This window comes from Populus euphratica, unplaced genomic scaffold (assembly GCF_000495115.2).
Source record: "Populus euphratica unplaced genomic scaffold, PopEup_1.0 scaffold35.1, whole genome shotgun sequence".
NCBI classification, from domain to species: domain Eukaryota; kingdom Viridiplantae; phylum Streptophyta; class Magnoliopsida; order Malpighiales; family Salicaceae; genus Populus; species Populus euphratica.
The window spans coordinates 2354229-2369268 of record NW_011499860.1 but is presented as its reverse complement, the minus strand read 5'-3'; the positions used below and the strand labels follow the sequence as shown (position 1 = coordinate 2369268).

Genomic DNA, 15040 nt, shown 5'->3' with positions numbered 1-15040 from the left:
GTGCAAGAGGTGGTCTTCTCTAACATATAATTTGGTATATGTGTAGTGACTTGTCAACTTTGAGATCTTGAACAGATCAGAATTTTTATGGTACCTCTACCAGGCCCCCATTTACATGTTGAATTTGCTCCTGAATTTCTTTCAGAGTAGAGAAGAAGCGTACCTGATTAAGTCCGAGCATAGTTCAACGCCTCTCAATCTATATTAGATGACAAACCCAGCCGTAGACTTCAAACTCACGTCAATACCGACATGCCAGCGTTCCCCAATTTAATCACTTAATTCCAAAGTACGAGGCATTTCATCGTTACTTGAAGGGACTTTTTCAGCATACGGAAAAAAGTTTGCCACAGCAAAAGCACCGTCTTCCTTTCTACACCCCTGTTTGTTCTTATGTACCGCCAAATTCTATGGTATCATGGTTGCTGCGCAACAGAAAAGCACCCTCTACCCCTCTTCTTTTCTCTACCTGTTTCTGTAATATTTACGAACTTAAAGGCCCATCAAAGTACTGGCTATTTCTTTACTTACAAGCCCTTACAAAATATATACTTTTCTTATACTGCTGTTCATAGTGAAATCGATGCGAATCTTTTAGAATGCTTCCTCCAAGTTGTCATACGCCATCAGAAGATGTAAGCTTGTCCTTTCTAGTCTGTTCATCTGATGCCGAATCTACATTGCACACAGGTTTCCGGACTTTTCGCAAAATGTTTTCGGTAGCCTTAATGGCATCAATTGATGCAACAAGGTCATTGCAATGAAGGGAGGATGGAATGATACAAGGTCATTGCAATGAAGGGAGGATGGTAAATTATTTGCCACCTGGTCGTTGTACATGCTGTTTCCCTCTTCAGAGTCCTCAACAACACAATCAGCAACTTCCTCAGGCTCGGTTGATTTTGAAGATAGTTCATGGCAATTAGTTTGTGTTTGATGATCAGATCCCTCAATCTGGGAAAGAAAATGATCTTCATCAACCCCTAACCCTATCTCTGATGATTTAAGGGATCCACTGATAGATGCTTCAGAACTGGAATCATCATAAGGTTCCTCAATCTGCATATATTTCTTATTGCTTGATGATGAACCGAGAGATCTACGATTTTTATGAGAAAACATGGTTGGGAGAAATTCAGTTGCCAAGCCAGTATGTTGCAAATAATCTCCTGTGTCTGATGATGAATCAGAGATTCGCTGTTTTTAAGCAACAATCAAGAATTCATTAACTTCCATAGGAAACAATTGATCATAGCCAGTAAAGATAAAACAATTACCTCTACTGGTGACATGCAACTGCTCCCATGAATTGTTCCTGTCTGCCAGCAATCTTCATTGGAAAAGGAATTCAATCCTAGTTCTCCAGGTTGTTGTTGATGTGCAACTCTCATTGGAGATTTCGTTGTGACTGAGATATTAATCCCCGTATCAGTATCAGTACCAGATACTGAACTAGATATCTCCTCAAGAAACTCAACTCCAGTTTCTTCTTCATCTGGATCAGAAAATTGGGTAGATGACTGATCTTCAAGAATTTCACAGATCAACTTCTGGATGCATGCCCTTTTCAGAGAGGCCTCCACAGGTAGAAACCAATTTCTATTAAGCTGGTCAAAGATTAACAAATTTGTAACTCACTAAAAGCATCGTGAGATAAAAAATTTCAGAACAAAAAAAAAACAAAGCCAAATATTGATCACTCAATTCCAGTGTAGTATTTACTGTCCAGTACAGCAGGATTTGAGACCTTCTTGTCCTAACCCCATTTAGAAAATTGGAGGGAAAGATAAGAGTCCCAGTAAAAGCAAGAGAATATATAATTTACCAATTTTATTTATAAAAAAATTCCACCAGTTCTTGCAGTTTATAAAGTTGTAAAGACTTCCATGAATTGATTATGAGACCAAGTAGCTAAAGTTTAATCACAACTGCAGTTGTGAAATACAAGCTAAAAACAGAGCAGCTTAGTAAGAAACACAAAATAGCATGGAGAAAACAATTAACACTTTTAATTGAAAAAACAAACATATACAAGAAACACCTAAATCATCAGTTATCATAGAGAGTTTGCTTTCAGAGACTAGAAATGTAATGCAAGGATGCCAGCAGGCATGGGGCTCATAGATTTTTCAACTTGGAAATGCTTAGCACTGATATCACTCAGTTTCATTACAATAAATATTTATTCATTCGAAACAAATCTTACCACAGAGGTGAAGTTAGGAAAGTACAGTAATCACCACAAGAAGTTACAAGCTGTGCAGATGATCCAATGAATGCAAAACCAAAGAAAACAAATTTTTAACTTACGAAGTTTGAAAACTCTGTTATCCTGAAAGGACTGAAATTAATAGGAGCTTCCTCAAGAAAACGTTCAACATAATGGAGCACAAACAGGCCACAGTCATATGAATTTTCCTGCTGTGGAAGCTGAATCAAAGTGGTAAAAGAAATTGCGGTTAATAGACTAAACTGTATAAAGGACAAACTTGCTAATTTTCTGAAAAGGTAATCCATGAACAGATGTAGGGGAAGTTTATCATGCAGCAATTCTTTGTTTCTAGCTGAGTCAATAAAATATCAAGATTTTAAATTAAGAAACGAGCTTAAATGTCATCAATATATTAAATTAGGAACCTTTTTTTTATTAACTAAATAAGTTTTTGATGGATTTACAAGATTTGGACATAATAATCCCTTATTGAATTAACCCCATCCTCTCCTTTACCACTTAACTAGATAGCCATGGGGTCAATTACACAATTTTCATCCTGCAAGACATTTGCCAATGGAGTTCTGTTTCCATAAAACATTTGCCATTGTGGGTTAAATCATTAATTTGCCTGACCTATAATACGACCCACATGTGTCTGACATTCAATGTCCCTACATTGAATCTGATAAGTTGTCCCATTACTTCTATAGAAAAACAAATATGCAAGCCTAGTTTGATACTGCAATTCATATTTAGCTTTGAAGTTTTAAAAGGAGACAGATGGACTTCACTGGTAGAGATGAGGTCCAGAATGAGTTCAAGACTTATTTGTCTAGCTATTATGAGAAAATGAGAACCTTGATTGAATTTTTGGATAAGCTTCAGTCTAGTGGTGTTTTCTTTTAACAGTTTCTTCCATTAGGATACTTCAGTGAACTGCAATATAGCATTTAAGGCAACTATTGAGAAATTAAAAGGCAAAACAAGAAAACCATTTTTAAAAGTGTGACAGTACCTCAAGTGGGACAAACCGTAAATGTAAGAACTTTGACAATGTATCATCCACTGTCCCATTATGCCTTTCTCTCCACTCTTCGACAATGTATCATCCGCTGTCCCATTATGCCTTTCTCTCCACTCTTCATAAAGATAACTGCCATCTCATGACATGTAAACAAAGAACTCATTTCATATGAAGGCATTCGAAGCACAGCAGCAGCAGACAAATATAATTAAAGGGAAAAAATAGCACCAAGAAAAAGTAAATGGAATTACAGATGCAATGTTGTTTTCCCATCCAAACAACTACAACTAGCATGTTACCACTTTGTTGTTATCAGGTAATCAAATACAAAAATATTGAAGTCTTTTTATTAGAGTTTTAGTGTCAACTATAAGGCATCTGTACCATTAGTGTGAGCCTTGGATTTTCAAAAGTTATATAATCGCTAGCTAGGAATAACCATAGCAATAAAGAGGTTACCTCTGAATAAGATTCTTGAGGCCCCTATGACTTCCTCTGATAGAATCCATGTGTAAGATGCATGGTACCTTAACTGAATTTCTGCCTTCATCTTCTATGAGATTACCACAAAAACAAATCAAGCAAAGATAAACCTCAAAACACAATAAAAACAGACTTCATCGAATAGGCTCTTGCCTCTGGAATGAACCACTTCTCGAGGATGACAAATGACAATCAAACTCCAGTGAAGACTGCCACCGAGAAAGTTTAATATATTTCACATTAATCAAACTCCAGTGAAGACTCCAGTGAATAGGAAAAATGAACACAAACCTAACACATAACAGAATGTCCACTGGTGAATAGGAAAAATGAACACAAACCTAACCTGTAATTTATAGGAATGAAAATGTAATCTTTCTCGAAAAGATTCATTTTTCTTGTCCATTTATGAACACGTTGAAAAGCTAGCCTGCCTCCACAAGCATTAGATGGGCCCTTGTCTAGGTCAGCAAGCTTCCGAAAGAAAAAGCTATTGAAAAAGTGGAACCTATGCTTGTCCTCAGGCTTAAGTTTACTCTTTAAATACCTGTCAAATGGACTAATCTTTTAATTCTCTGTTATTTCAGTGTAGAGAAAGTAAATAAAGCCCATAAGACTAAAATATTCATTTCTTAAAAAGTAATCGAAAACCTATATACCACAAATAACATCACAGTAGTGAATCATGCTTCAACAAGAAATAGGATGCGTAGAAGAAAATGTAAGTTACAACAAGTTGTTCACAGCAAACCAATTGAAGTAGAAAGCTTACAAACATAAAAATCTCATAACCAAAAGCTGTCACATCCAATTCATTTCATTTAATGCTCCTCGGTGGCGAGCCTTAAAACTAATTACTGGTGTGATAAGCCAGACAAGGATTAAAAAAACACTTTAATTTAATGCATGTAATTATTGATATTAGGTAAGGGTGTAACAGTGTACTAATGTAAATCTTAAATTAAGAATGGATAAACAAGTAGAGCCAGGCCACCTGCCAACCTGGATGAAGCAACATTTACAAGCATTAATTACTCCCTCCATCTTCACTTCTTGAACTAAACACCAGCCATAGCGAATTATTTACAAGAAACCAAATATAAAAGCAAACATCTGACTGCTTCACTCACGGACAAGGCCTTCTGTCAGCCTAAGCACTAGATCATGCAGCCTATCCCTCAACTTAAGCAAAAAGAAAAAAGTGTAGGGTCTTGGCAAAAAACAAATCTACTTCTTGGGTAAGATTTCCATAATTTCTTCCAGTCAAACACAGAATTACTAGAAATGAAACAGCTTTATCCCACTGTCTCCAAATAGTTTAGGAAAAGTATGATTTAACAAATATACTCACAAATCAAACACTTTAGATTAGATGTTACCTCTTTGGATGTCTGATCACTTAGCCAGTTGCATCTCAATCAATCTCTTTTCCACTATCAACTAATTATTTCAAATTTCATTAAGTCCGACAATCCCAGACCATAAGTTCTGAACTCAAATGTGCTAGAAAAATAATAAAACCGACAAAGGTGATAAGGGTATGGAGTATTTAAAAGGAACTTTCATCCCTTTATGTTACTATTCTAATTCATGAACTAGTATATCAGGCTGCAACAATGAAACTGAAAGACTTTATAACAAATCTTATGCAAGAATATCCGGCCTCAACTTTTGATCCCAAATGTACTTCTTTCTCAGGAGAGAGGGGAAAAAAACCCTATGTTGATCACTATAGAGGCTATATCAAGAAATCAATTGTGAAATTAAATAAAATAAAAAATAAGAAAAAGAACTCTAATCCCTTTATGATATAATTCTGCTTCATGAACTTGTATATCAGACCTCAACAGTGAAACTTATGTGACTTAATAACACATCCCATGCAAGAATTTCTTTGAACATACAACATAAAAACCAAATTCTGGAGCTTGAAACAAATCAAACGGGGTCACATCAATAAACCCATTAGTAAGTTGACCAATCTTACAGGATATAAAAGTCAATGATGGTATCATTGATGAATGTCTCTGGGCGTAGAAGCTCCACATCTCTCTTACTAATAGAAACAGCATCAGGATCACCTTTAGGATAGATAACCTCTTCAAATGTCTCATGAAGACTGAAATAAAAAGAGCTTAAATTTGAAAAAACTTATCACAGAAAAACAAGTGAAATTCAGTTTGAGAAAAAAAAAGAAATAGTCAACAAGTTTAAGAGTGCATATACAAATTCACGTATAAAGCTTAATTTGTACATGAATTATAAATTAATCAAGCAAATATACAATGTGAGACCACACATTCTTGCAGTAATAGTAGAGTTAACCATATAATCAGCAAAAACCACATAGAAAAGTTATGGCTCACAGCGAAAAAACATTTTGCAGAAGGTTGGTAGGCCTTAAAAAGTAAAAATATTTGATGAACTGCAACTGCATAAGATGCAAGGACTTTTACCATTGAAAAAGTTAGAATCAGAGACTTCATGCTGTCAAAATAAAAGGTTATTCCAAATTTACTTAATCTATATCAAGATATGAGAGAGTTCATGTCTAGAAAAGTGATTTACCAAATAAATTATATGTGCCTCCAAAACCCAAAAGTGAACAACAAATATAATATAATTATTACAACCAGGAAAAGTATGTATATAACAAGAGTGAGAGCAACAACCATGAAGGCTAACTACTAAAATAATTAATGAGGAAAATCAGCTGGGCTCGCATGTCATACCCTATTTGGTGTTCGATTAGCAAATATTTACATTTATCCATTGACTTACACAGGAAAATAAGACTTTGAGATGACCATCCCATTGTGCCCAAAAAAGGCATTTCCATCATTTTTCCAATCAGAGCTGTAGCATAAAAAAGGAAAAAAAAAAAGGATCAACATAAAGAACCTCTAATGAAGCAAACTCACTATTAAAGCTAACTGAAACAGGCTATTAGAAATACCTTGTGTTGGGAATAATAGTTCCCAATGCAAAATAGAGTGAAGCCAAAGACACAAAGAACTTGAAATTAAAACTGAAAAAGAAATGCAAGCTAGCATGCGGTAGGGTATAAAAATTGATATCGCCAATTCATTAAAAAAGCTAAGCAACCAGCTGAATAATCTCTGAAAAGTTAAGCAAGAATCCCATCTGGGATAATCATGTACACACATATAGATGGGTGGGTATTAGCAACCAGATTGAGAACTCACTCAGAAGTAACATTCCAGCTATCCCTGTATCTGACATGCAATGATTTGATTGCTTCCTCTCCTTCATTCCAAAGAGGATCACAAACTGAAAACTTCAACTTGTCAACACCTGCTTGCATTTTTTTATGAAAAACTCAACATATTAGAGCTTTATTGACATAAATTTTGAGCAGTATATATTTTTTCCATATAGTGTCTGCCAATCCATTAAGAGTACGAAACAAATTGAACATAAACATAAAAAAAATATAATCTCATCAACACTTTTTGATTCATATTGGCCAAAAATTAGACCCCTGTCTATATACAGAGAATGCTGGCATTGCTCTAAGAAGGAGCAGCATGCAACAAATATAAAACTTACGGAAAAAAGGGCAATGGCACAAAATCAACACAGCAACAAGCAAGCCTCAATCCCAAACTAGTTGGGGTTATGTCTCCAAATATTATACAAACCAATCTAATTTATTACTGCTTGCTCGTGTGGCCAGCTGATTGGTAACAAGGATATAGGATAACATATTTCTATTGCAACCAAAATGATGGCACAATGCATCACATGGAATTAAGGAAAAAACTACAAGGAATTATCTGAGAATATACAGATAAAAAAAATTATATGCAACGAGCAAGCTGAATAAACTTCTAGAAAAATTGTGTCAAAGCAGGAAACAATAAGGCATCATCAATAGTAATTTGTGAACAGGTTGCATATAATGCTGCTTGCATCCTAGAATCTGATCTACATAATATAAAAGGTAGCTTGAACAAAATCCTCCTGGAATTGTACAAACCTGAAGTATCATTTGTATTTCCAGCTCCTTGAGAAACCTTTGATTTAAAACAGATATAAACCATAGCAGTCGTAACCTACATCCAGTGATGTAAGAAATTTAACTTGCTCAAATCAGCAAGCATACGAAGAAGAAAGTATGGGTGGTATAACTCACCATTCCACACCATTCTGACTCAATACTAATAATATCATCAAGTGTCCACTCAGCATTAAACATTCCCTTGACCCCATTTGCAGTTGAACCCTCCATTCTGATGCTGCTTCCTGAGAAAGTTAAGCAATACTCTGCACCATATACATCGCCACACAGGATATAGTCAGGGAAAACAGCAACTGTATTATTTGTGTAATCCTGCAATACAAATGCATTGATCCATGAGTTCTATCATAGAATGTCTTAAATAAAAGAGGGGTAGAGAGAGAAGCGAGCTGCGGAAAAAATGGATGGTCATCTGGTATTAAATTAAGACAAACGATGTAAGACTACTGATAAGAGAAGGAATCTCTTTTAGAAAGTGTGTTTTTCTAGTACAGGAAAAAAAAAGGACTATATTAAAAAAGAACGTGTGTGAATTTTAAAAAGTGGTTTTTGCACACCACTCTCAGAATTAGCCATTTAAAATCTAGCAAATAGATGCAGTTTCAGAGGATTTCCAATCTCAAATAGGTTAAGAAGTAAGGCATTCCAACAGGCCCAAATAGAATAAACTAGGGTTCATTTGAAAACTGAAGTTTCTTCACACAACTGAAGAAAAAGAACCATTTAATTCCTAAGAACCATTTTGTCAGAGCAAAGTAAGCTGGCAAAAAATCTAATGCAATGACAAGATTTTAGGTTATAATGAAGACAATGTAAAGTTGCATATCTAGATCTATATTATATTCCTTAATACATACAATTTTCCCAGTTCACCTTCATGCATATTTACTTAAAAAATGTGGAAAAATATAATCTGTCCCTTTATCATTCATAAATGTAATCTTCAGGCAGCTCCCAATATCAATAGTTCAATTATACTTTTTTGGAAAAAAGAACACAGGATACTTACAATTTTATGTCCAACAGAACCACACCCTAGCACTTGGTTTCCTAATGGAAATGAAAGAATGCACATATTTTAAATAATTTCATCAGCTCATCCATGACAAGGAGAAGATAATACAGAATCAACTCCAAAAAAGATGAGGGGGACAGAAGATTAGAACCTGCATTCTCCACAAGAGTAGAGACAGAAGTGGATGAGCTCATTTCAATCCCAACATTATTATCCGAAATCCTACCAACTGACTCATTCTGCAACAATTTTGGTCAAATAACTAGGGACAAAATTTACACATCCAGCTTTCTCATAAAACAATTTAAAGGAAAGCTTTCTAAGAGAAAAAAGACTGTGCCAGCATGCTATTCGAATTCTTTTTGGTGTCAGTAGAACTTTACCCAAAGAATAATAACCATGGCGTGTAACGAACTCAATTTAGAATATAGGCTTCCATTCCATAAACAGCAGGAGAAGTATATCACTGTTCAATTTAGAATACAGGCTTCCAATCCGTGCAAAGCTCCACAGTACGTACCTCATAATTTGAGAAACTGAATAACCTATCCAGCCGAGAAATCTCCTTGACAGAACAATCTTCTTGTGGCATGCAAGCAGGAGCTGAAACAGAATATTGGCATTGACCCTCCACGTCAGTAGGATCGATATCTACTACTTCGTTACTGTTTCCCTTGCATAAGGAATTGGTCTCTCCTGCAACTATTAAGCAAATGAAGGCAAGTAACATTGAATATAGAGAAATTAAAGAACCCTGTGCAGAAAATTCCCTTACCTCCACAGTCAACATCGATTGGTTCATCATCTATATCAATAGGTTCATTGCTACTTTCTATTTTTACAGCCCCAGTACATCCTCCAACTAGATTAAAAAAATAATATAGAAAACAAAATTAGACACAAATCTATCATATAATAAAGCATTTATACTAGAGTAAAGCAATGATAGTAGGCAAGAAAAAATAGAAACACAAATTTAGAAGAAAAAAAACAGAGAGAAAAGAAAGATATACTTACAGCACTGAAGAGACTTATACTTAGTGCGAGGAGAAGTGTCGTCGTCCTTGTTGTTGCCGTTTCGTCTTCTCTTTTGGATCCGAAATTTGCCGACGAACCTCGCAGACTCCTTCTCGACTTTGTCTTCTTCTTCGTCGAACTCGAACACACTAAATTTCTGACTCCAACGAGCCATGACTCACTCGTAGGGAGCTTTTTGTTCTTGTTCTTTTTTTAGGGATACTTGTCGAGAAAGCTTTTGATTTTGCGAGCTGACAGTGAGGACGTGCGTAGCAGGTGAGCAAAAGACAAATTTTTGGAAACAGAGAATTTAGAGTCAGAGAGACAAGTAAAGGCTGTGTCAACTTTTAATGAAGTGATCAATATGTTTGTTTAATGTTGATGGGCTTGGGCCTTTTTCTTTTTTATCCAATATTAAAAACTTATTTATTTATTTTTTCTATTATATTTTTATTATTATTAAATAATATCCTTAAATATTTTTTCTAAATTAATTTTTTATTTTTATTTTATCCTTTATACTAGAATAAAATTGTGGAATATTAATGAAATAAGCTTTTAGATTTTTTTTCTAAATAAAATATATATATATATAGATTTTAAATACTAAGCCTAACCTTATTTAAGATTTTAGTTATTAGATTGTTGGTCAGTTAATTATATTATTTAAAATAATAATATTATTATTATTTAAGTTAATTTGATTGAATCTTGTTTGAGTTGCCATACAAGTATTAATAGTCATAATGACTACGTCAAATTTTAAATTATTAACATATCTAGGTGGGTGTAATTCGACGTTTTTATATACACATTCAAAAAAAAAGCTACACCAGCTTGTGGATGCAAATCTCCTCAGCAAGTTACAGATCATGTGTGCTGAATTGCATGGAAAATCATACCAAATGTTATGTATATATTAAGTTTCAAACCAAGAAAATAAAGAGTGAATAAGAATGTTTATCCAATTAAAATTACTGAAGTATAGTTTTGCAAAACAACAGATTCAAAAAATTAGAACAAAATATAGAACATTATTTTATTTTGTCGAAGAGATATTAGATGATTTAAAATCTAATAAATATATTGTTCTACTAAATTCTTTGAGCAACGTAGAACTTTATTCAACAGCAGCACTTGCAGCACTTAAATCCACAGAAAGATCAAGAGTCTGCAATACCAAAACACCAAAGAAGAAAAAGAAAATTACAAGTTAATTATATGTTTATTTCAAAAAGATTTTAAAGCCAACAATTCATATATATATTTATTTCAAAAAAAATTTAAAGCCAACAATTCAAAGAAGATCTAGCAAGGATCTTGTTGTCTTTTTTTTTTCTTTTTTAGCTTTAAGAACTTATGTTATTGAAAATCTAAAGAGAAAATTTCTCTTTATAAATCATTTACAAAGCAAAGGGTCATCTTAAAAAATCTAGGACATTTACCTTTCCAGTTATCTCACTGTATATTGCAATCACATCTTGTACTGTGGTCTCAAAATGTGTTGTTGCATCATAGCTCTGCAAGGAATATCAAGATTTTTATCATTAAGGCTGGATTTTTCAAAAAAAAATAAAGTGAAATAATTAAAGCTATATTAAGCTTCTTTAAAAATAAAAAAGAATATTCATTTTCTTTTTAGACAAAGGAAAAAAAATGGTGTGAATGGCGTGCAAATACTTACAGTAGAAATGAAGCAATTGTCCTCTTTCATAGTATTTATAGGCACATATCTGTCATAAGTTTCATAGAAAATCTCATCTACTGGACCCAACAAGTCAATTCCTGGCTTCAGTTCTAGCTCAGGGTTGTCTGTCTCAGCTTCAGCTGAAACAAAAGCAATGTATTTTCCTTGTGGAGCAACATTGTGAGCATAAGAACAACAGAACAGGTACCTAGAGAAGCAATGTGAAAAGTTAACAAAATATCTTAAATGAGGACTAGTTACTATGCATGTTGCGTTATATTTCAATGATTATAAAAGCATAGGCTACATATATCAGTAGCCAGATTGAGGTTTATATGTTGTTTTATTTTCATCTAAGCAAAATCCTAATCCCATTGTCTCATGATAAATTATTGTCAGCTGATCACTATAACGAATTCAAATGAAAAGTGAGATATCAATGGAAGTTGTGGAAAAATTGTGCTTATATGAGAGCTAAGTGGGCTTAAACTACACAGAAACTTGTTGAAATGAATTTCAAGCAAGAAATTATAGCTGCATACATGTCTGATTTGCGTCCAAGTTGCTTTTGTGGTAGAATAACTTGTGCAGAGTGAGAATCACTAGTAGCAGGAATAGGATGGCTCATTATACAGATAGCACGAGCAACTTTCCCGACATTCTTAACCTGTTGCATTAAAGCAATGATAAATGAAGGCGATATCAACATCCATTTCACCATACAAACTAGTGAAGATCTTAATATTGTTTAAAACTTTGACTTGGATTACCTTGTTTGGCAAATATGATGGGTCACAAACAACTTTCTTGCATTTAGCAGTTTCTCCTTCTGAGGTGACACCAATGGCTTTACCACTCTCATCAAACTCTACCTATCAATGCTCAAGATAATTTATTATGATCAAGCATGCGACTAATTAACAATCCCATATTCATATCTTAAAGATGATCGAGGACATTGATACAGGTTATTATCGCAATTTTACCTTACATTCAGGCTTGTTGAGCATGTAAGTTCCACCATATACTGCACTTAAGCGTGCAAATGACTGACAAAATACTACAATCCGTTATGAGAACTTATTCGCTTTCGAAACCTACACAATAACTATAGATTAAACAAACCTGAGGCAATTCTGCTAGTCCATAAAGTGGATAGATATAGGGTGATCCTCCTTGGAAACGTGCCAAAGAATCTGCATAAAGCTTTATAAAAAAGAAAAAACAACAGAAAACTTGAAAATCATTTTTTATTTTTTTATAACCATCAAATATTCAAAGAATTTCAAATGCACCTTCATTCTCTTCACAAAATCCAAAGCTGGTTGAGCTAAGTAACTATCATCAAGATGAAGAGCCAAGGCATGGCCAATAAAGTCAACTGTATCATCTTCAAGCCCATATTTTCTACATGAAATATTATTAAAAAGAATTAATCTAGTATAGAAAATTGACTAACCAAATATACATCAAGATATAGAGCTATTTTCCTTCCCTCTTTTCATCAACATCATCCATTATCCATATGATCTTTTATATATTCATTGAAGTTCTTCCATCAAATATGGATGATGTCATCTTAACTAAACTGAAATATTTATCAATAAAAAGAGAGATGTTGATGAGACACATACGAGATAACTTCTCTTGCTGTAACTTTGGTCAAGTCCAGACCCTCATGAGATTTGGGATCATTTTCCTCATAGTCTTGGACATAAATGAAGAACTTTCGAGCACGACGTTTCTCAAACAATCCCATTAATGGTGATTTAAGTGCTTCCACATCAGTTGCTGGGACTTTGTAAATCTGAAAATCATCATTACTTATCACATATTTTGTTGTTTTCTGATCTAAATTGTAGAGAAAAAATCATGATCATGCAAATTTATTGTACCTTCCCTTTGTTGTACACAAAACTACCATCAACAGCCTTAAAATGAAGATATTTAGTAACATCTGTGTGTATCAAAACACGGACCAAACCACCATTGGCGATGATAAACTAGCAAAACAAATCGACAAAAAAATCAGAAAGACAACATAAACATGTCATGATACTGCATTTTATCAATTAACAATAAATAAATCATATAATGTCATACAAAATACCTTAGGTATCATATCAACATTGTACTCCTTACTTGCACCTAAGCTCTCTGGAGGTGTATCACTTCCCCTGAAACGCTTCCATAACTGTAATTATGAGAAGGGTTAGGGGAAAAAAATCATGTAAACATATAAAAAAACATAGCAAAATCATCAACAATTAAATTTAAAGTTTTAACATGGACATAAAAGAATAACCTGATTAAGATTAAGAGATGTAGATTCTCCTCCATAATAGTCATTGCGATCCATATGCAACACCTATTTCAAATGAAGATTCAGATGGATTTATCCAAGAAAACTTTTTAATAATCAATTAAATTATATAGATAAGGTTAAATTAACAACATGCTTTTTTTTATTATTATTATAGACAACAACAATTTAAAAATTCAATGTAATTTCAACACCAATCTAACTATCAATACATTCCCATCAAATCTAAATTATAAACATGAAAACATAATTAAGAAAAATTTACTTTGAGTCCATCAACAGAAAGAAGACCACTGAGAATGCATTCCTTAAGACCAGTTCCTAGAACAATTACATCGTAGTCTTCATCCATGGTCACAAAATTCAAAATAAGAGAAACAAACCCTTTTAAGATTTGATGGATATAAGGAGAAAGAGAGATTGGTTTTCTTGACAAAGCAAAGAGAAATATTGGAGAGAGTGGACGCAGGGGAGTCTATATATGTTTGTTGATTTGGAGCAAGTCTTCAGCGGGAACCAACGACAATAACGCACAAAGCAGAGGTGAATAATGGGAAGCAAATGGCATGCATGCCCACGTTAATTGCACCGCGTGGAATTGCACGAGGTGAATTGTGAGCGCTTGAGTTTCGCTGCTTTGATTTGAGATTTGCAGAGACCAGTTTCTAGAGGGTTGATTAGTGACAGTTGGATCTGGCTTGCTTCCTTGATTCTGGGCTTCTGTTTCTTTTTTGGCCAAGAACATGCAAGGGGTAATCATCTAAACTCCTTTGTGGAAAAATATTTTATTTGAGAAATCCACCAAAAGTATATTAGGGGTAATAAATTCTGAATTCTCAAGCTTTTTTCCTTATTAGGGGTAATAACTTAAACTCTAATTTGTGGAAAAAGTTTCTAATTGAAAAAATCATTGTTATGTGAGCCTTAAGCATCTGAATTTATTTTATATGAAAATTTTATTTTGGGGGGGTGTTACACTGAGAAATAATATTTAATGGGTTTCTTTGGCTAAATGTCTTTTTACAGCCAACAACTTGCTGCATGTTTTATCTTTTTTCATTGAAAAATCAGCCATACATATATATAGTTTTAAGCTGATTATGAGCTGTGAAATTCTTTGCATTTGTGCCCTTTATTTACAATATATATATAAGAATTTCACAGCTCATATATAATCAGCTTAGAACTGAGAAAATGATAAGAAACAAGGTTTGGTGGGTGCATAATCCTATCC

General features: G+C 33.9%; 2 protein-coding genes across 2 annotated transcripts; both read right to left on the bottom strand.

Annotated features, from left to right (window-relative positions):
* Positions 1-675: 675 nt before the first annotated feature.
* On the bottom strand, positions 676-10112 carry LOC105124696 (probable ubiquitin-like-specific protease 2A). The gene is made up of 19 exons (XM_011024799.1): positions 9797-10112; positions 9555-9641; positions 9300-9481; positions 8931-9018; positions 8774-8814; positions 7879-8076; positions 7723-7798; positions 6929-7037; positions 6504-6578; positions 5710-5841; positions 5386-5460; positions 4069-4269; positions 3876-3931; positions 3699-3792; positions 3342-3368; positions 3231-3294; positions 2311-2430; positions 1278-1607; positions 676-1197 (listed from the first exon to the last, which is right to left on the bottom strand). Exons 1-19 carry the CDS (start codon positions 9969-9971, stop codon positions 676-678), a joined length of 2652 nt encoding a protein of 883 aa, XP_011023101.1. The 5' UTR covers positions 9972-10112.
* Positions 10113-10872: 760 nt separating this feature from the next.
* LOC105124653 (guanosine nucleotide diphosphate dissociation inhibitor At5g09550) lies at positions 10873-14374 on the bottom strand. The gene is made up of 13 exons (XM_011024756.1): positions 14072-14374; positions 13789-13851; positions 13594-13677; positions 13379-13486; positions 13118-13290; positions 12779-12890; positions 12609-12689; positions 12470-12532; positions 12254-12355; positions 12026-12150; positions 11481-11691; positions 11242-11316; positions 10873-10967 (listed from the first exon to the last, which is right to left on the bottom strand). The coding sequence occupies exons 1-13, from the start codon at positions 14156-14158 to the stop codon at positions 10917-10919; spliced, it is 1335 nt and encodes a 444-aa protein (XP_011023058.1). The 5' UTR covers positions 14159-14374; the 3' UTR covers positions 10873-10916.
* Between the last annotated feature and the right edge of the window lie 666 nt (positions 14375-15040).